Raw genomic sequence first — 20,965 nt, 5'->3', positions numbered from 1 at the left:
TCAAACATGACAATTTTAATCTTATTTAAAAATTTAGATCACTAAAACGTAGATTTTCATTTTTTAAAAATCCCCTTGTGTCCTATAAACTGTCGTCATTTGACCTTGATCCTAGATTGTATGTCCCAACATCCTCTCATTATTTCTCAAGATCCCATGTCTCCATCAATCCCAGTTTTAAATTTATATAAGTTTGATAATCAAGGTCAAAGGTCAAAATTACTGGTGACTTGATCTTGATCCTAGTTTGTAGATAACAACATCCTCTCGTCATTTCTGGAGATTCAATGTCTATGTCAGTCCCAGTTCTAAAGTAACAGAAGTTTTTTTTATGATCAAGGTCAATGAAATCATTTGACCTTGATATTAGTTAGTAGATCCTATCATCCTTTCTGAAGATCCCATATCTTTATCAGACTTTGTTCTGAAGTAAAAACCAATTCTATATTTAAAAGTCAGAAGTCAACGTCACTGGAGACATTTGACATTGATACATGTACTAGTTTACATCTCCTATTATCCTCCTATCATTTATGAAGATCTCATGTCGCTATTCGTTTTACAGTTATAGCAGTATTTATGTTCCCTTCACCTGAACACTATTTTGTAGGTCATTCTCTTCTCATTTTTGAAGACCCCAGGACTCTATCATATTTCTCAAGTTATATCTGCTGTATTTTGGAGTTAATCCCCACGATAGAGTTCTAAAGATCGACCCCATTTGATCACCAGATATGTACCTAAACCCTTCAATCTGAAAAAAAAAAATCTGCACAACTAGATATATTGGCCTATTATATCCTTGAATAGGACTAATACTTTCATCAAATGGTTACGAGAACGTCTGCGGATATTTTTAGGCGCGAAGAAGTAATAGCGGAGCTCTCCCTATAGGTAACACGTATATACATGTTTAAAAGGAAAATATAGAAAACTAATGAAAAATTAAATCATACCCATGGAACTTGAAACTTTTGGTCCAAATGGCGTAGATTCGAATATTAGCGCGTGGACATGTATTTCTCTATTTTGAATCACGTCTACCATAGTTCATGAAGTTCTGAGATGTTACATAAAATCCTTAAAAGTATGTAAATCTGATTTTTTAATCCTATACAATCACTCATGGATTAACGCGATCTTGCGCTATGTCTCCTATGTTTGTAAATTTGCTAAATATGACGTTGAATGTAAAACTTATACGGTACCAATTTTGATGCACCAGATGCGCATTTCGACAAATTATGTCTCTTCAGTGATGATCAACCGAAATGTTTGAAATCCGAAATAACAATGAAGTTTTAGAGCTATCATGGCAAAACCATTGTGCCAAAGAAGTGGAGTCAAATTCGTTGAAGGATAAGAGCTATGCGTGAGGGAGATATATGAAGTCACAATGCACTGTTTACATGAATTGCGTTATATTTCCCGCGTTCAATATATAGGCGGATCAAATACCAAAAGTAGGATGCTTTGATAAAGCTCTGTCCTCGTGCTAACTTGGTTGATTTTATCCTGTGTAGGATATAGATACTAATGCCAATACTTTTTGCTTCGCCCCCCAACACGATCACGCCGTAAGACATATTAGAAGAAGACTTAAACAAAACGTCTCCAAACAAATACAGACAGTTTTAGGGATTTAAAAACAAGAGGTCCATAGGCCACATCCCTCGCCTGAGTCCCCTTGGTCCTGCCGTTAATCAGCTGTTGTGTTTTTAAAACGTATTTTATCAATCTGTATTTCAATGAACAATTTTCAACCCATGTTGTCTCCTAACCCAGCCCCAAATCATCATGATATTACTAAAAATGAATTCACATAATACGGAAAACAACACCAATATGACTAATATGACCGTACTGTTCTGGTTAAAACCAATGTCATAAGGTCAAAGATCATAGTATGAAATGAAAGATAAGAAATCTATATACGAATATTCATAAGATATTGATTACATCAGGGTTTATTTAAAAAAAAAATAGGTCAACGTCACAAGATCAAATACGATTGTATATGTTTTGTCATAAAAACAATTCATATACAAAATATGAAAGCCCTACCTTGAATAGTTCCAAAACTATTTAACAGGTTACGTTTTCTTACAAGTAAGTTAAACTATAACGTGAAAAAACATAGTATGAAATGAAAGATTTTGCCATAAGAAGTCTACATTCAACATATGAAAGATCTATCTTAAATAGTTAAGAAAATATTGAGTAGGTCAGATGTTTAAAAAGTAGTCCAACTTAAAGGTTACAAGGGCAAACTTCAAAGAATAACAAGGTCTATATATATATACAAAATGTGAAAACCCTACCTTGAATAGTTCAGGAATTATTGAATAGGTCAAGTTGTTGTTGTTGTTTTTTGAAATAAGTGAAAGTTTAAGGTCAAAAGATCCAACACCATTGTGTCGTGTCACTAAGTCTTGCCAAAAAGAATAGATACACAAAATATGAAAACCCTACCTAAAATAGTGACATATATATTTTCTTAAACGTATGTCAAAAATCGAGTTACAATGTCAAAAGCCAATATCAGTCTCAAGATTACAAACCATTGAATTACATGAAAGATCTTACAGTAAAGAATGTGTATACAAAACATGAAAGTTTTACATGTAGCTTAAACGCTAAGAGATAGTTTTAAAGGTTTTCTCTATATATCTGCATAATAATGAAACTTTGATCCTCTCTTCGGAAATCATGATTTTTACAAACTTGCATCTACTCTATATCTGGGAACTTTCATGTAAACTTCAACTTTTCTGGCCCAGTGGTTCTTAAGATGAAGATTTTAAAAGATTGTTCTTATATATCAGCATATAAAACTTTTATCCCCTATTTGAGACCTCAACCTACCCCCAGGAACCATGATTTTAACAAACTTGGTTCTACTCTATATCAGAAAACTGTCATATGAATTTCAACCTTTCTGGTTCAGTGGTTCTTCAGAAGATTTTTAACAACTTTCTCTACATATTCCAATGTAAAACTTTGTGGTTCGATCCTAACCCGGAGGTCATGCTTTTGAAAATCTTGAATTTGCACTTCATCAGGGAGGTTTCGTGTAAATTTCAACATTCCTGGCCCAGCGGTTCTTGAGAAGATTTCTAAATGTCAAACCCCACTTTATTTCTGCCTTTTTCGTGATTATCTTCCCTTTGAAGGGGGCATGGACCATGCATTTGCAGTTGAACAAACTTGAATCCCCTTCACCTAAGAATGATTTGTACTACTTTTGATTGAAATTGGCCCAGTGGTTCTGGAGAAGAAGATTTTCCTATATATCACCATGTGAAACTTTTACCCCTTTACATGGCCAAGTGGTTTTTGAGAAGATGAAAATGTTTTAAAAATGTTTAAGGACAGATTACAGACAAAAGGTGATCAGAAAAGCTATCTTGAGCTTTCAGATCAGGTGAGCTAAACCCATACAAATGTAATGTAAATATAAATATTATTTTGTTTTGATTTATTGTTTTGATAATATACAACGGTATGTAAACGCGTTATGAAATGTCTGTATGATGTACATAGCGTAATATCAGAACAATAGATAAATATGCTTAAAGAATTTTGAACCTTTCATATTCGACGTTACATATCTGTCGTCCAACAGCGAACAAATGTTGCATCTTCTATTGTCAATGTTAAAAAAAATCGTATCATACCAATACCATTTTATTTAAAAACAAATATATGTATTCCTGCAAAACAGAATCACTGAGCATGTTAATTTGTAGACATTTTGATAAGAATAAAAACTGACCACCAAGTCCGCCTATCTTGACGTAATCACTGCAGCCAATATAATTTGGCTCTAGAAATTGGGACCGGAACTGAAACACTAAATGGGACTCGCTCTCTGTGACAGCACGTTCCACTATCCAGGAACAGTCTAAAAAACTGAAGATTATACAAATATGTTAATGGCATCAAAAAGAGAATAATTACTAGCCTTCATCTTTATCTTTATAATTGATTTCAATACATACTTCGGATATTCTGCTGGGAATCCCGGAGAAGTGATAAAATTTGGACTTCTAGTTGCCATCAGTTTCGTACCAGTTGAGTTGCATACCTTAGCTATAAAAATAATTGTATTCATATAGGTAACCAACTTGACTCTGTCGTCACGAGTAGAACATGATAAAATAATCCATGAAAGTTAAGTGAGTTTAAGTTACCCTTGTATTATATGTACATCTAAATATCGTTTCTCATTACATTCCTCAATGAATTTATACAATTTTCCCTATTTTCAAAACGATCTGCCTATCTTTACCTCTCTTGGTTTTCACCGCCATGAAATAAAATTGAAAACCACCATTATCCAATGAAGACGATGTGGATAAAACCAGTAGAACATGTGACGAATTAGTCTGTACGATATCACTACAATATCCCACTATGTCGGGACATTTCACGCAATCAGTTGTTTCTGCTAACGTTGTGGAACCTTTAAAATGTCATCTTACATTAACTACAAATTGCAATATTTTTTTTCAATTAAAGACCCCGAGAGGCATATAAGTTGATAATCATAATATACAATGTTATACAAATCCATTTGAAAACAATGAACACCAATTGACGCTGTGAGATAAAAGGATATTACAGCCCTTCATGTATTAAATACATTGGGGGTCAAGTCACATTTATTTCAGCGATCGAGGCTTAAAATTGTTGGAATTCCCATAGGCACGAATTATACCTCTTTATTAGTTGACCTGTTTTTATATTCTTACGAGGCAGAACTTATTAAAAACCTACACGAGAAGAAAAAGTATCTTGCTTTAACCTTCTACTCGACTTTCTTATATATGCAAGGTGAAGATAACTAACAGTGATCAATCTCATAACTCCTATAAGCAATACAAAATAGATAGTTGAGTAAACACGGACCCCTGAACACACCAGAGGTGGGATCAGGTGCCTAGGAGGAATAAGCATCCCCTGTTGACCGGTCACATCCGCCGTGAGCCTTATATCCTGATCAGGTAAACGGAGTTATCCGCAGTCAAAATCAGTGTGCCAAGAACGGCTTAACAATCGGTATGAAACACGTCAGACAGCATTTGACCCAATGCGAGGTTGTACTGACGAACTAGATCGTTATAACGACCATAGAATTTGCGAAATGCTGACTTCAATCGAGACTGTTGAAATTCCTGTACCAACAACTTGTTTGTCAGTAGCTTACCTCGATTTAAAAACTGACTATACGCAGAACAAGCTCTTGCATATCGAATCAGTTGAGATATATAAACACCATATGCAGGTGATAATGGAATATTGCTACATAAATATGGGAAGTTGACGATGGAGAAGCTGAAATCATCCTGTTTGTCATACAGTTGAGTTGTCAGTTTGCCGTTAATGTCTACTTTCAATAAAATATCTAAGTATGAAGCAAACGTGGACGACTCTGTGGTGTCCTTTATTTCGAGCTCACAGGGATATATCAAATCGACATATGACTGAAAGCTATCATTGTTAATAGACAAAATGTCATCGATATATCTAAAAGTTGAATTGAAGGCCACAGCGAGAGATTTTGTCTTCTCACGTAGAAGTTTTTGAATAAATTCTGCTTCATATGAATATAAAAACAGGTCAGCTAACAAAGGAGCACAATTCGTGCCCATGGGAATTCCAACAGACTGTTGGAAGACCTGATCACCAAAGACCACGAAGATATTGTCAATGAGGAATTCTAGCATATTTTTTATTTCAACTTCAGAGTACTTGTGCGTGGAATCAGAGTGGTGTTTAACAAAGTAAGTTTTTGAATGACTGATCACTAGATATGAATATTTCCGTAAAACAAGATGTGTCCAATGCCTTCATACACTGATGAAAGGCTCTATCATGTTTACATAATTATAATATATGTATTAACAGTAAACTATATGATTGATTTGGACCCATCCTTGAGTCCAAAACCCTTGGGTTGCGAAATTCATTTTTTGGGGTACATACCTTTCTGCTATTCCTAACTATGCATTTAGATTTTATACGGTATCAGCAAACTTAAAGAAGTCCAAATCATTACATTAATTTTGACACCACCTCAAAACCAAACCCTTACCCCATAGGATCATGAAATTTACAATTTTGGTAAAGGAATGCCTATAAGTATACTTCTAAATATCCATTTAGTTTTAATTTAGTATCAATAGCATTAAAGCAAATATCATTCACATGTTTAGCACATATACACTATATAAACCAAGTTTGGCCCCACCCTGAGGTCAGAACCTCTACCCCGGAGATCCTGAAAGTTACAATTTTGGTAGAGGCCTTCATGTTCTACATCACTATGCATTTAGTTTTTCTTAAAGATATGCAGGTGTAGAGAAGACTTTTGAAAATTGGTCAATTTTTGGAAGTTTTTGCCCCACCCCTAATGCCCAAAGAGTGCAAGAGTCTTGCAATTCAAAATTTATGCCCCCCCCCCCTTTTCCTAAAGATGCTTTATGCCAAATTTGAAAAGAATTGGAATAGTAGTTATCAAGACATTAAAAATATTCAATTGTTCATAAATTAATAATTGACCATTTTGGTCACACCCTCATAGCAAAACTCCTAACCCTAGGATCATAAAATTTACAACTTTGGTAAAGGACTTAAATATCCATTTATTTTTGATTAACTCCATACTCTCAGTTTTATCTGATACAAGTTTAAAATGTGTATTTATTTCCATTCATTAGAATTAAAACTAACAAATTATCAAATAAAGTGCATAGGCCATCACACTTTTTAAGATGTGAGACATACATAAACAGAATCATATATCACCATAAAAATATTGCAATTTTCCTGAAATAGCGTTATCGAAATTCCATACAAACTAGTTATGATGATATAGTAGCATTCATAACAATTTCATGAAAATGTATCTTCACAAAAATATACAAAATATCTGTAAAAAGATAAAGGAAATCAACGCATAATAGACTTGATAACGAAATCAATAGAAACAGAGTTATTGCCCTTGGATTCAATATTTTGAAACGTATCATTGATTATTCATCTATAACTTAGACGTTTGAAATATTTTATTTTTAACAAGATTTTTTACAATGACTATAGGAAAAGACTCCAACAAAACTTATGTTCCTATTATGCATAGATCTTAATAAATCATTGATTTTGCAAAATCTGATGACATCACAGGAGGGTGGAATTACTTTGAGTTTTACACATAAACACTATATACTAAGTTTGTTCTACATCACTATGCATTTAGTTTTCTTACACGTGTGCGGTTGTAGAGAAGTAGACTTTCTAAAATTGGTCAATTTTTGACAGTTTTTGCTCCGCTCCTTAAGGCCCCAGTGGTGCAGGAGTCCTGAAATTTACAATTTATACCCCCTCTCGTCCTACAAATGCTTCATACCAAATTTGAAAGGAATTGGAATAGTAGTTATCAAGAAGAAGTTAAAAATGTTCAATAGTTAACGCACGACGACGAACGACAACCAATGGCAATAAAGCCGGATAAAGTGATATCGTAGAAGATAAGATGTTATATCGTTGCTCGTACTTGTCATACCTAGAATGTTACTTGTAAATATGACATTGGTTTTATGTTCCCAGTTAAGTAAAAGATTTCTTTCGGTAGTATTTTGCATTTCCTAGATTAATTTTACAGAAGCCGCTTTTAATACATTTTATCATCTTCCTCAATGAATGTAGGTCCACTCTGTCCCACTTACGCATTCAAATTTCCACTAAATGCACCTCTTTCACAGAAGAGCTCTTATCTCGAAACTGGCATACTGCGAGTTCCTTTTACGAATTTTTAAATACATTAAACTTTTTTAAGGATTAAATGAAAATATTGCACTTTAAATCAAAGTCCTCCCATGTCACCTTGTATAGTAGCCACACAAGGAAAAGTCTAAACAGATCTTTTCAGGAGGAAAAATGTTCTAAAACTGAATCTGGAGTGTTTCTTCTTTCAGTGAAAAATTTAAATGTTTCCACTGTCTAAAGTTCGGTTCAAAGTATTTTCTATAGGCGCAGGTATCACCTTTTAAACTACTGTAGCCAATCATTGTCTTTATCAGAATTTTGATAAGCCTCGCTTTGGGTTCAGACAAAAATGTGGGGAGGATACAAAAACGCTTGGATGTCTGTATGATCGAGTCGAAATAAACCATGATTCACCTTGGTGTAGAGTTTATGGAAAATACACGAGACCCCCCCCCCCCAAGAATGTACATAATGCATTACGTTCCGAGAAACATCGAGGTTCCGTAGTAAAATTTAGAATACCCCACTTGCTCTATGCCTGCATCAGTACCAATGTTTGTTTAATACAATATCTTAAAAAATCACTTCTTTCACAAACATTGGGTCTTTTAAATTTCAGTAAGGGTTTATTATAAAAAATGCTTGCTTTGTGACAATCATTCTTCTACCTAAATATTACCATATATCTAAAATTCTAAGACAAATTCAAAATATAGCCGATTTTATAAACAATTCAAAGAATATAAGTTGAAGACGATTACTATCAAATAGACAAAGTAACAAAAAAATGCAGGGGTGATAATAACAAGAGGACCATCGCTCACACGAGTCATTTTGGCTCTACTGTTGTTGACCTTGTGTAATTTTAACATATTTTTTTCAATCTTTACTCTCTTTAAAAAAAAACCATATTGTAGCCCGAACCTTGTCACAAAGGGTCACAACATCACCATATGATACAAGGTCACAAAGTTTAACACCAGAGTATGATAATGAAAGCTCTACCTATTTAAAGGGGTTCAGAAGATATTGCTTAAGTTAATAATTTTTAAAAAGTAGATTAAGATCCAAGGTCAAAGTTACAAAGGCAAAACTTTTGGTACCACAAGAAAGGGTTTGACACAAGGAATGTAACATCTCGACGCAAATCGGGTGATGCTTTGTTTTGTGAGCCGGTGTACCGGATTCCCAAATTGGGCCAAGGTGTTTGCAAAAAATGCAAGGCATACATCTATTTTGACGTTAGTTTAAGAAGCCCTTATTATGCCTTCCTTCCGTACAGTAATAGATTTAGTCAGACAATGGATCCTTTTTGTAAACATTGGTGATGAACTCGTCTTTTCCGTTGCCGAAGCGATAAAAAATCAACACCCCAATCGGCGCATAGTTAACACCCCGAATGTTATGTTGGACGCGGTGGATATATGGAAAAAGAATGGACACTTCGATAACCTGTGGATTGCCCGGCACAAGAAGGACACGCTGAACCACGTGTGTAGCATATGTGTATGGACGAATAGTGTAGAGAATCACCCCAAAAACAAATATGTGCGCGGATCCAAAAACATTTCGGGGGGGGGGGGTCTAAGATTTTTTCTGGTTCTAATGGGCTTGATTCAAACCCTTTGCAAATGTTAATATAATATGCCATCTCCTCATTTCATGAAGTGGGGGAAAAAATCAAACCAGCATCTCAATCAGTTCGAATGTAATTCTGTTGCTTCTAGAGGTAATAGCTAGATTATATGAAAATAGTGTCGCCACCAATCTACTTGTGAATTTTGGTGACTGAAGTTTACTTTTGAAGGTATACGATCCATAACACCTTCAATTTTATCAAGAATTGATAGTTATGAAATACAAAACTTGGTATCAAATGGAAAATAATAAAGATACACCGTGATTCACCAAAAGAATTTTTAAAATTGACAAGACATATAAGAAATATCTGTAATCCCTATGAGAAAAACACATTTCTGACATAAAGTCAATTAGAATTTTATTTCCAAAGAAAGCTCAAGGTGAAAAGATTCATATTACAATACAATGGTCTTTCAAAATGTATGCAAAGAAGAGTAAAGATTATCATACAAATTATGAAAATCTTTAAAATTTATAATTTCTACAAGGGGAGGTAATTCTGTTAAAAAATTTAATCGCTTACGGCCTTTGAGCACGGAGGGATCTTTATCGTGCTACACCTGCTGTGACACGGGGGTTCGGGTTTTGTGTCTCATCCGAAGGACCGCCCCATTTAGTCGCCTCTTACGACCGGCAAGGGGACCTATTCTAAGCTGGATCTCCACGGAATTTGTAGGTATTGAAACAATCTAATTAAAATTATATCCTTTGATCCGCTTACGTGTATCGCTACAAAAGTGTAGTGATAAACGTGAGTGGATCAAAAGATCTAATTCTGATTAGATTGGTATGGAAATACATTGATCGGGTAAATGATGAAGCATTGTCAATTTGAACCATGTCTCGCTATTAAAAAAACCCACGACATTCACACACTAGTATCCGGTGTAACTTTCAAACTCATATACATGTACATACCATAATATAGTTTGAGAGTTGTGTCAGAGCCGCACGAAATTCTCGTCGGATACATTATGACATGATATCCTTCCCCTGCGGTTATTTCCCAGGAACAGTTTAAGTTTCTGAAAAAAAAAGGATACTGTTTTACAACTGATTATCCCTATAAAACATTCTGTATTCCATAATTAGCTCACCCATAAAACATTTCTCACATGCCATAGCCTGTCCCGGTCGGATAATTCTCCGGATAAGCAATGGCAGTTCCCGAGTAAGGCTGGAGGAGGATTTTCTGGGATGTCTTACACGAATATACCGTTGTAACTAGAATGAGACACGACAGACATTGTAAAAACCTAAATAAATGCATACATCATGGGTCTAAGCTAGACCAGAAGAGTTGGTGGATTATCACTACGTTTATTTTGCACAGTTGTATTGAAAGATTAACTCTCTCTCTCTCTCTCTCTCTCTCTCTCTCTCTCTCTCTCTCTCTCTCCTCAGTAAGTAAATATCTCACTCCTCATTACGTAAATATATCTCCCTCTTCATTACGTAAATCTCTCTCTCTCTCTCTCTCTCTCTCTCTCTCTCTCTCTCTCAGTACTACGTAAATTACTTCCATAATTCGTTTATATATTAATGTATTTATTGAAGTTACAACTCATCGACTAGCCTCAAAGTGACTTACTATACTGTAAGAAGAGCTGGAAAACGTATAGTTTTGTCCTCATTTTCTGATAGTCTGAAAAGTTGATAAAAGATAAATAACACTACTTTTGAAGAAAATAAAGAAAATATTCTACACAAATATAAAACGTTTAGAATAAACATTCATTTGTTAATATAATAATTGCAATACATGTAGAAGTTTTGAACAATGTTAGAGTAATTCATGTTATGATCATTTTCAAACATTGATAATCAGATAAATAGACATAATGGGTCATATGTACGTCAATAATTACATATACAATTGAAATAGATTCAGGAAATTCGTCAGAACATTCTCTCTTCACGATCTGTGTCAACTACAATATATTCTACAAACGAGTCCTTATTCAAAGGGAAATTCATTAAGACACTCTTCAAATCAGATCTGTGTCATTTAAGGTTCTCATTGTGAGATTTTACAAACAAGTCCTTGTTCAAGTTTTGTACTGTTGCACGCCGCACACAATGAAGACTCGTAATTCTGACGCAGATGCTCATTAACATTGTAATTAATCCTTCATTATATATGTTCTCCTCACAGTCTTGAATTACTAGATATAATATCTCCATCAAGGATAGTTAATTTGAGGAAACGTTAGTACGAATACGACAACGTTTTATTATTGAACCTATTCACCCCCTTGTCATAGCCACACTCCTCATTACTGTGTGTATTTCTCACATTCAGTGCCTTTATTGGATTGGATAAACACACCTTATGGCAGCGTAACAAAAGTTAGTTCCCATCTAAATATTTCCTATTTATATAAAAATTTTACAGAATTATTACATGAAGTCTTATATTGATGAAATAAACATAATTAATTTGAGAGAGAGAGAGAGAGAGAGAGAGAGAGAGAGAGAGAGAGAGAGAGAGAGCATGCACTGACACCTCAACATTGTACATAATGTATATTATTTTATTTCTACAGTATTTGTATAATCATTTCAAAATTATCATTAGTAATTATCCACTTTTCTAAGACATATTGTGCTTATCTCAGTTTGTACCATACACAAATAAACACAGTAAGCTTTTCGTTGGGACTTCCTTGGGGACACGGCGTGATTTATTCAATAAAGCTGTTAAACAGAAGTTAATTAAACAAAGATGACTACATTAATAACAGATTGAATTAATTTAAATGTATGTTAAGGTTCTAAATCTAACTCACCGATCCTTGTTGAAGTCTCTGTATGTAAACGTCACCACGTTTTCCCACTGAATAATGTCGTCTGAAAATCGACAGACAAGGAAGACACACACTGTGTTGCAGCCTCTTGTTTGTGAGTTTACGTGAGGACTTCTCTAAATCATGAAGTGTTTTTAGGATGAACAAAAAAAATGATCAAGTGCAGTACTTTAATCTCTGCTTAATTCCGTCTACATGTGTAAAATATAAACCATCTCACTATTTGACCTGGTAGCTCTGATACTTGAAAATGGGCGCTGCAGAAACCTATCAGTGAATTTTTAAACAGTAGTGAATATTGCGCCGCCATGACAAGCATGTCGTCAACAGTCTCCTTAACTAGCATCAGATAATTATCATTTACAAAGCATCTTAGACTCAAAGGCGTCAAAGGCAAAATCAAATGAGGGTCCGGAAAATAAGACAGATGGCCAGGGAACCGCCGTGAGGCCCACAGAGAATCCAAGGCAACGCCTTGTTGGGATCCAGGGAGTAATCACTCATTCAGTTATTGTGTAATATTAGCTGTTTTCATCAACAACAAAATATGCATGACCTGGCGCGGATCCTTGTGGTGTAGAACACGTAACTCATGGGCTTAAGCAAATATATTATCTTCACTAGCCGAGAGTTTGTCATAGGATGAGAGTAATCCCTATTGATTATACTAGTTGTTAAGTACACTCAGTTTTGGATGCCCCACAAGAGGCGTTAGTTCTTGTAAAGTGCAGGAAAGGTACTACATTTTGATATTGCAATAAAGGTAGCTCCACCTTTATGTGACGTATTAATATCGATGGTTCAAAGTAGAAAAATTGTATTCCATTTGATATTGTTCCATTTAATCAATAATCAAAGAAAATATGTATGCAGTTGCCACTATTTAAAGATGTCGGACAGACATAAAAAGATGTATATGTTTTCATCAGAAAATCACACATTCATTAGAATACATAAAAACGGGTTAAAATGACAACATTTTGATATCAACAGTTTCATAAAAAATGCTACTTCCTGAATATATCCAAATCTATTGTGAATATTGGGGGAAAACCTTGTATAATAGACCTACAATATAAAAAAAAAATGGCAGAAGAGGAGTTATTGCCCTTGACAACGTTTTTGAAATAAGAATGATTGATTATTTATAAAATTTAGATATCTTCAGCATCAATCCTGGTTAACCAAATTTTTTTATTTTACACAGTAAATAAAATTTCTCTAAAAATATATATTTTTATCGTGCATAATGTTTAATTAAATAAATATTTCGTAAACTCCTATGATGTCACGTGAGGGTAGCTACTTTTAATAAATTACTTCTTTAAAGTGCAAGGTATATGTAATCGCTGGGGCTATGTTTCACTTGTAAAAATGTATCATGCATGGTGATGATTTATATAAAAAAAAAAAATATTATGATACAAAGCAAAACATTGCTATTCCATTTGTATTGTATTAAGCAGTTTTATGATGTACTGGAAAGACCCCTAGTAGTTACATGTTAGGATTCTTGCTTAGAATCTTGGTAATTCTATCAGATTATGGAACACATTCTGCCAATCTGGAATCTCAACACATGTTAGATGTGAGATTCAAGACAAATATAAATGATATGCAGACAGGGCCGTAAATTAACCTTCAATTTGGAGGAGACAGGAAATTAGGCGGGGGTCTGGGGGCCGCCCAGGCCCCCAGACGCTGAGCACATTTTGTGCACACTGAACACGTTTCGTGCAAAATCCTTGATTCTAGGGCCTTCTAAGATGTTACTTGACTAACTCATTCTAAAAGAAAGATTTGGAATGCTTTTTAAGGGAGGTATCATGTTCTTAGTTATTGGAAACATCATAAATTCTAATGAACTTTAAATTAAAAAATTTTTTGGCTCAAAAGTTGGAGGAGGCAGCTGCCTCCTCCGCCTCCATGTAATTTACGGCCCTGGCAGATCTTTGTAAGAATATTGAAACAATTGTACAGAAATTCTTAAAAATACTGTAAATAACGATAGCATAGACTTGTACATGTATTTACAAAGAATGTAATATTTCATAAAGGCTGGTTTACATGATGAAATTAATCATCACACATGGACTTTTTGTTGGATGCAGCTCTCTGTTTACATGCAACAACTCTATTTCATCCAATTCTTTTATTTCCCCCTCCAATTTTGAAAACACATTTTCCCAGCTTTATTGCAGATCAAATCAGAACGAAATGGTTTAACCATTATAACAAAAACATGGCAGCAGCCTTGTGTGTTCATATAATGTTAAGCATCCGTCTCTTGCTCAAAGAGTTTTATAAGCTTATCTGTTTGTTTATCAGACGGGAGATCCTGTGGGGATCCGGGTTATAATAAATCCTCAGTACCCCCTTGATTGTCGTAAGAGGTGACTAAATGGGACAGTCCTGTGGAAGAGACAGCAACAACCGAGGTTCCGTGTCACAGCAGGTGTGGAACGATAAAGATCCCTCCCTGCTCAATGGCCATAAGCGCTGAACGTAGGCCCTAAATTTTGCAGCCCTTCACCGGCAGTAGTGACGTCTCCATATGAGAGAAATATTCTCGAGAGGGATGTTAAACAGTATTTAATCAATCAATCAGTGGGGAGAAAAACACATGTAGAAACTCTCTGCATATTCGACATACAACCTTTTTTCTAAGTTGATTGGTTACTGCTGACAGGAATTGCATGCAACTCGACTTGAAGTAAAACATTACTCTATTACAAAATATTGTGTCATGAAAAGTGTTGCATGCAACTACATGTAATAATTAGCCTGGCTTACACACCACAGTTCATCCCATGAAATTAACTGCATTGTGTAATCCAGACTGTAGATAAATTTATTAAATTGTAGTCTTCAGAAAGACCACACCTCTCCAATTTCATGAAAATTCTTGAACATATTCAAGAACCATGATATGGTACAGTTTGTCTAAATATTCAAACATCCTCAGTTAATGTACATTTTAAAGTTTGTAAAAACCATGACTCCTAGATTCAGGATGTGGCCATAATAGGGTTTTTTGATTTTCATAACGGTAAACTCTTTTAAAATCTCATGAACTTGTTGGGTACAATTTGACATATTTTAAATATGAAAGCATCCTCATGTAGTGTAGATTCAAGTTTAATCACACCATGACCCTTAGAGCCAAGGCATGGTCACAGTTTTACATAGGGATTTGATATATGTCGGGTGAACTGTGGCCTGTGTGTCTTTTGTTTACATGTAACCTCTCGATACGAAGCTTACTATCTAATTGTCTCAGCATGATTGTATTTTTACTGTAATATGCTTTTTGTATGGAAATCTTGCACTTATTTTCTTTATACCAGTATGCAAGGTGAAGATAACGAACAGTGATCAATCTCATAACTCCTACAAGCAATACGAAATAGAGTATGCGTCATGGTAGAACTGTATTTTTATAACCTTTATGAATTAGATGTGTTACATTGTCAGATTTTAAGTGAATAAAGCAGTATCTGAAGTATTAATGGTTTTCCTTATTAATGCCACCTCCATTAAATGGTCTGGGCATGTACATGTAGTGTTTCCATTCTACTCTCAGTCACCGCTATGCTCGCAGATATTGAGGTGATTTTGGTGGACAGTTTATGTTGCTGAATCTTGGTGTGCAGTTTTATGTTGCCAAGTTGCAGATCAAGATGTTTTCTCTGAGTGACCTACTTTCAACTTAGTTATAGCCCTTGGACTTTTTTGAAATTTTGTAGATTTCAAATTTTTTATATATACATAGACTTTGTACACGCCGTCAAAGTGTATTAGGGTATAGCGTTGTTCGTCCGGACCTTGTAGAAACAATTCAAAATGAACTGTAATCTCCAGTATCTTACAACTTGGTACATTTGATCACCATGATGAGAGGAAGATGCCTATTGTTTTTAGCTCAAGTGAGCTCTTCTGATTGCCTGTTGTCCGTCTGTCTGTAATTTTTTTTTTGCATTTTCGACTTCTTCTCCAGAACCACTGGGCCAATTTCAACCAAACTTGCCCAAAAGCAGCCTTGCGTGAAGGGCTTACAAGTTTGTTCAAATGAAAGACCATGTCTCTTTCAAAGGGGAGATAATCACAAAAATAGGATGGGATCATTTAAAAATCTGCTCAAGAACCACTGGACCAGAAGAGCTGAGATTTACATGAAAGCTTCCTGACATAGTGTAGGTGCAAGTTTGTTCAAATTGTGCCCCCGGGGGTTGTATGGGGCCACAATAGGGGATCAAATTTTACATTCAAATATATAGGGAAAATCTATAAAAATCTTTTTCTCAAGTACCACTGAGCCAGAAAAGCTGATATTGACATGAAAGCTTCCCGACATAGTACAGATTTAAATTTATTAAAATCTTGGGCCCTGGAGGTAGGATGGGGCCACAAGGGGGGAACAAAGTTTTGCATACACATATATATATATATATATATATATATATATATATATATATATAGGGAAAATCTTTAAAAATCTTCTTTTCAAAAACTATTGAGCCAGGAAAGTTGCAATTTACATGAAAGCTTCCTAACATAGTGCAGATTTAAGTTTGTTCAAATCATGACCCCCGAGGGCAGGATGGGGCCACAAGTGGGGATCAAAATTTTAAATAAAAATATATAGGGAAAATCTTTTAAAATCTTCTCAAAAACTACGAGGCCAAGAAAGTTGGAAATTTACACAAAAGCTTCCTAACATAGTGTAGATTGAAGGGTGTGGCCACAATAAGGGATGAAAGTTTTACATATAAATATATAGGGAAAATCTTTAAAAATCTTCTCAAAAACCACTGAGTCAGAAAAGCTAAGATTTACACGAAAGCTTCCTGACATAGTGCAAATTCAAGTTTGTTAAAATCATGACCCCCTGGGATTGGATGGGACACAATAGGGATCAAAGTTTTGCCTGAGAATATATAGGAAAAATCTTTAAATATGAGCCAAGGTGAGCGATATGGCCCATGGGCCTCTTGTTCAAGGTCATAATGTATCAGTTGTAATGTAACAGGAAAGCCTTGTAGCAGAATACCGACTATTGAGGATAGGGCTGTCAAACTTGGTAGACATACTCCTCATGCCAAGTGGAGGGTGCCTTTTCTTCTTGAATGTAAAGGTCGTAGTATCACTTATTAAGAGAACCTTGTAGGCAGGATACAGATCAAACTGATAGGACTAGGACCATCACACTTGGTACACATACACCATATTCCAAGCAGAGGATGCCTATTGTTTCTCTGGGTTTTTTTTATTTTTATTTTGCAAGATTTTTTTTTTCATTTTGAATACAGGTATTGCCCTGGAATTTTGTCACAACCTCCCTCTCAGAAAAATACATAATCAGTTCACATTTCAACTTAATTGGTTGACCATGACGTACTTCAGGGCTAGATGTAGGTCAAATACTTTTCTGGACCTTTTCTCCTCATGGATACTAAAAGATATGCAGGTAAAAAAGGGGTTGCCTAGAGCAACCGTTTCCCACCTGGGGCCTCCCAAGGGTGGGGCCTTTTTTTCAGTCCTCTCTAATAACTGACTAAAGGGTGTTGGAATAAAGCAAGAATGATAAACGACTTCAGAACAATGATGTCAAACACTGGGGTTGTAGTGTTACATCTGTACCACCTGGAGCCAACAAGCGGTGGATCCACTTTTCGATTGATCTCACTTGAAAGTTCATGATTTTACATCATGTAGGGTCATAATAAACTGGTTCCCCGCTGAACACAAACAACGGGTAAACGGTATTAATATAAAAGTATGGATTTTATTTTCAACATAAAATTATCAAAAGATCATTAAAAAGTAGCGAGACTGTTCAAATTGTAGTGCAATGTAATGAACTTGATTTTTACGTTCTTGTTTTGAAATGTTTACGTTTGACGTTATGTTTTTTCGTCATTGTACAGTGACGTCACACAGTATACGCGGCCTAAGAAATCGCTATCCCATAATGCCTAACTGGAAGAGTTCGGTTTGTGAGCAAACGAACTCTCGTGAAAGTTTGTGGTCGCACCATGTGCCTTCCGAGTCTTGGTCCATTTTCAGACCTTTTTAATCATTAACTGTGGTGTACGTTATCGGCCCCCAACTCCAGGCCATAGACGTATATTTATGGGTGATTGCAAAGTTGTTGTTTCCTTACGGTGTGCTGGTCTGCCGCTATTTTTCAGGGTCTTTCTCTTTAGTTAATTTTTTTTCATAGATAGAATCCATTATTTAGACATTTTTTAATCACAATTTAGTAGCTTTGTATGTTTATTGTATACAAATGTGACGAATTTGTCTATGGATTATGTGTTATGGTAGGGATGAGGTTTACTAGTCCCCAGTTCAGTTTTCAAGAGATTGACAGTTCAGATTTTAGATGGGAATCTCCATATTGTAGGTGCAACTTCCCGGAGAACTTTATTAGTTTTGCTTCACCCAAGAAAAGTTCTAGCCATGATATCCGAAGGTTTAGGGACTTAGATAGTTTGGCTGACGACTACTCGTCCTGGAGCTCAACTGGAAGGATGCACCCAGAAGGCAAGAGGCAACGGTGAAGCCTAGGGAGAATTCCGAGGTCCACCAACGAACACTCGAGCCTAAAGGGCGGGGAGCGACGATCCGTCCATCGTTAGCTAAAGAGGGGCCTACCCACGGGGATGTATGGATGCTGACACCGTAGCGCTCTCCAACAAAGGCCCACGATATTGGTATCGGACACCTGCAAAACAGAGAAATGCTCATTGGACGAGTCATCGGGAAAAGGGACAAACATGCACTCTCTCATGCGTGTCGCTTAAAGTGCTAAAGAGGTTCCGAGTCCGGTTCCAGGAGGCACTAGAGGAGGAGGAATCTGAGTACTATATCCTCGGGCTGAAAGAAGACACTGTTGAGGTCTTCTCCATGGATAAGTCATGTGTCCCAGACAGGTTCGAATCCCCCTAGCATATTGCAGTGCCAGAGCTGAAATTGTTTAGTGCAAGGGACTTGGATGATTCACCAAATCAGTAGGACTCACCTGTTTAAAAGTACGTTGATAATGAGATGTCTGAGAAATGACCGGAGGCAGCGACGCAGGGAGTTTTTCAGCCAGAGGAGAAAAGTAGGTTGGAGGTGGTTTTTAGCCAAGCAGAGGAGACGGATGATATGCCTTGCAAACATGTTTCTGAGCCGAACAGATACTTGTTTGCACCCACTGGGTATTTAAGCCCGACCACATGATTCATGCTAGAAATGACAATCCAGGGATTGCAGTTGCAAGCTGTGGTGGACACAGGTACCGAGGTCAGTGTTCTGTCAACCATGGTCTATGCGGAGCTTGACCCCAAGTGGCCCATAAAGCAACATGTCACCCTTGTACAGGCTGGATAGAACGTAAGGATAAGAGGATTTATCATCGGTCCCGTGGGTATACGCCTAGGAAATGTGGAATGCAGATCTTTTTTCCATGTGGCTCCTTTTAGATGATCAGATTATGTGGGAATGTACTTCCTGCATCAGCAGAAATCTCGCCTAGATTTGGAGCATAATACTCATGGGAGAGGAGACAGTCCCCATGAGGTTCGGACTTTCTGGGAAGAAACAGAAGGCCCAAGTCTCTGTGGCCAAGATAGTCCAGACAATTGCTAAGTTGTTATTTGCCTTGGTAAATAATATGACCCTACATTATATAAAATCAGGAACTTTCAGGTGAGCTTAATTGTCCATAAAGGCCTATGTGATCCCTTTCAAGGGTTCTGTATATTTGACTTCGTTGCTCTCTATCCGTATATCAATTTCGTTTCGTTTGATCAACCAATATTCAATTACTGTATTATTAGCGAGGTCGCGAGGTCCCAATTGGTACTCTACAGCCCCAATCTGATGTCGGAAAATGATAGCCCTAGTGATCCTCATCCTTACTTGCATAATTTTTTTTTGGACTCTTCAGAGAGTAAATTGTTATCTACATTTTGTTTTTCATCCAAATAGATTCATATTATTTCTTTCGATATGGAAGGTGTATCAAACCCTGTTTTTGTTAATAACAAAGACATCCAATCAAAATCGAACACGATAATCTCTAAATATGAGATGATGGAGGCAATATCATCAGTTGTCGGCGACCAAATGCTCTGTGTTCAGCTAGACCGAAGTTTATGGCAGATTTACCTAGCTGATGATTACAGCAGGCAACAACTTGTTATACATGGAGTCGAACTACACGATCAAACCTTTAGCTTGCATGAAACAAACCCATTTCTACTTAGACCACTCAGAAGATCAAACGAGCTTTTAAAAGAAACTGTGTCTGGTGTGCCTACCAGTGAAATAGAAAACATGTTGAGAAAGCTTGGTGTCAATCCCAAGAGTAAAGTTGAATTTGAGAAGATCCGCAACCCTCACACACGTGCGATGACGTCAGTCCTAAATGGAAACAGAATAGTATACATAGAACTGCTACCTGAAAATACATTCCGTCCTCGCAAAAACCATTGCTTGGGTCGCCTGTGTACAATATATCATTACGGACAACCCAAAACTTCACAACAAATGAAATGTTGAATTTGCTGGAGTAACCAACATTAAAGCATGAGTGCAAAGAGGGGCCTAAGTGTAAGGTGTGTCTTCAATATGGACACAAGTCAGGGGATGAGGCTTTCCCAAACTATCACAAACAACATCTTTCCTCCATCATAATGTTCTAAGGTGAAAACAATATCCTATCCAACTTCTGTCTCTGTACTTTAACAGCTTTTGGA

The 20,965-nt window shown here is 36.1% G+C and overlaps 1 protein-coding gene across 8 annotated transcripts in view; it reads right to left on the bottom strand.

Moving 5' to 3' along the window:
* The window catches only part of LOC125648390 (adhesion G protein-coupled receptor L3-like), a 58,652-nt gene extending 45,915 nt beyond the window's left edge, over window positions 1-12,737 (bottom strand). For 3 of the 8 annotated variants that reach the window (XM_056142312.1, XM_056142311.1, XM_056142316.1), the window contains exons 1-7: window positions 12,201-12,735; window positions 11,003-11,056; window positions 10,527-10,635; window positions 10,330-10,436; window positions 4,292-4,465; window positions 4,002-4,092; window positions 3,776-3,912 (exon numbers count right to left, since the gene is read on the bottom strand). In XM_056142312.1, the coding sequence (XP_055998287.1) occupies window positions 3,776-3,912; window positions 4,002-4,092; window positions 4,292-4,465; window positions 10,330-10,436; window positions 10,527-10,635; window positions 11,003-11,045 (661 nt within the window). In that variant the 5' untranslated portion in view covers window positions 11,046-11,056; window positions 12,201-12,735. Of the gene's footprint in view, window positions 1-3,775; window positions 3,913-4,001; window positions 4,093-4,291; window positions 4,466-10,329; window positions 10,437-10,526; window positions 10,636-11,002; window positions 11,057-11,707; window positions 11,728-12,200 lie in introns of those variants that run through there. The other 5 variants (XM_056142318.1, XM_056142317.1, XM_056142313.1 and 2 more) reach the window with 3 other exon arrangements.
* Window positions 12,738-20,965: the final 8,228 nt, after the last annotated feature.

Source organism: Ostrea edulis, chromosome 6 (assembly GCF_947568905.1).
Source record: "Ostrea edulis chromosome 6, xbOstEdul1.1, whole genome shotgun sequence".
NCBI classification, from domain to species: Eukaryota; Metazoa; Mollusca; class Bivalvia; order Ostreida; family Ostreidae; genus Ostrea; species Ostrea edulis.
The sequence above is the reverse complement of the archived record's forward strand: the minus strand, read 5'-3'. Positions and strand labels throughout refer to the sequence as shown.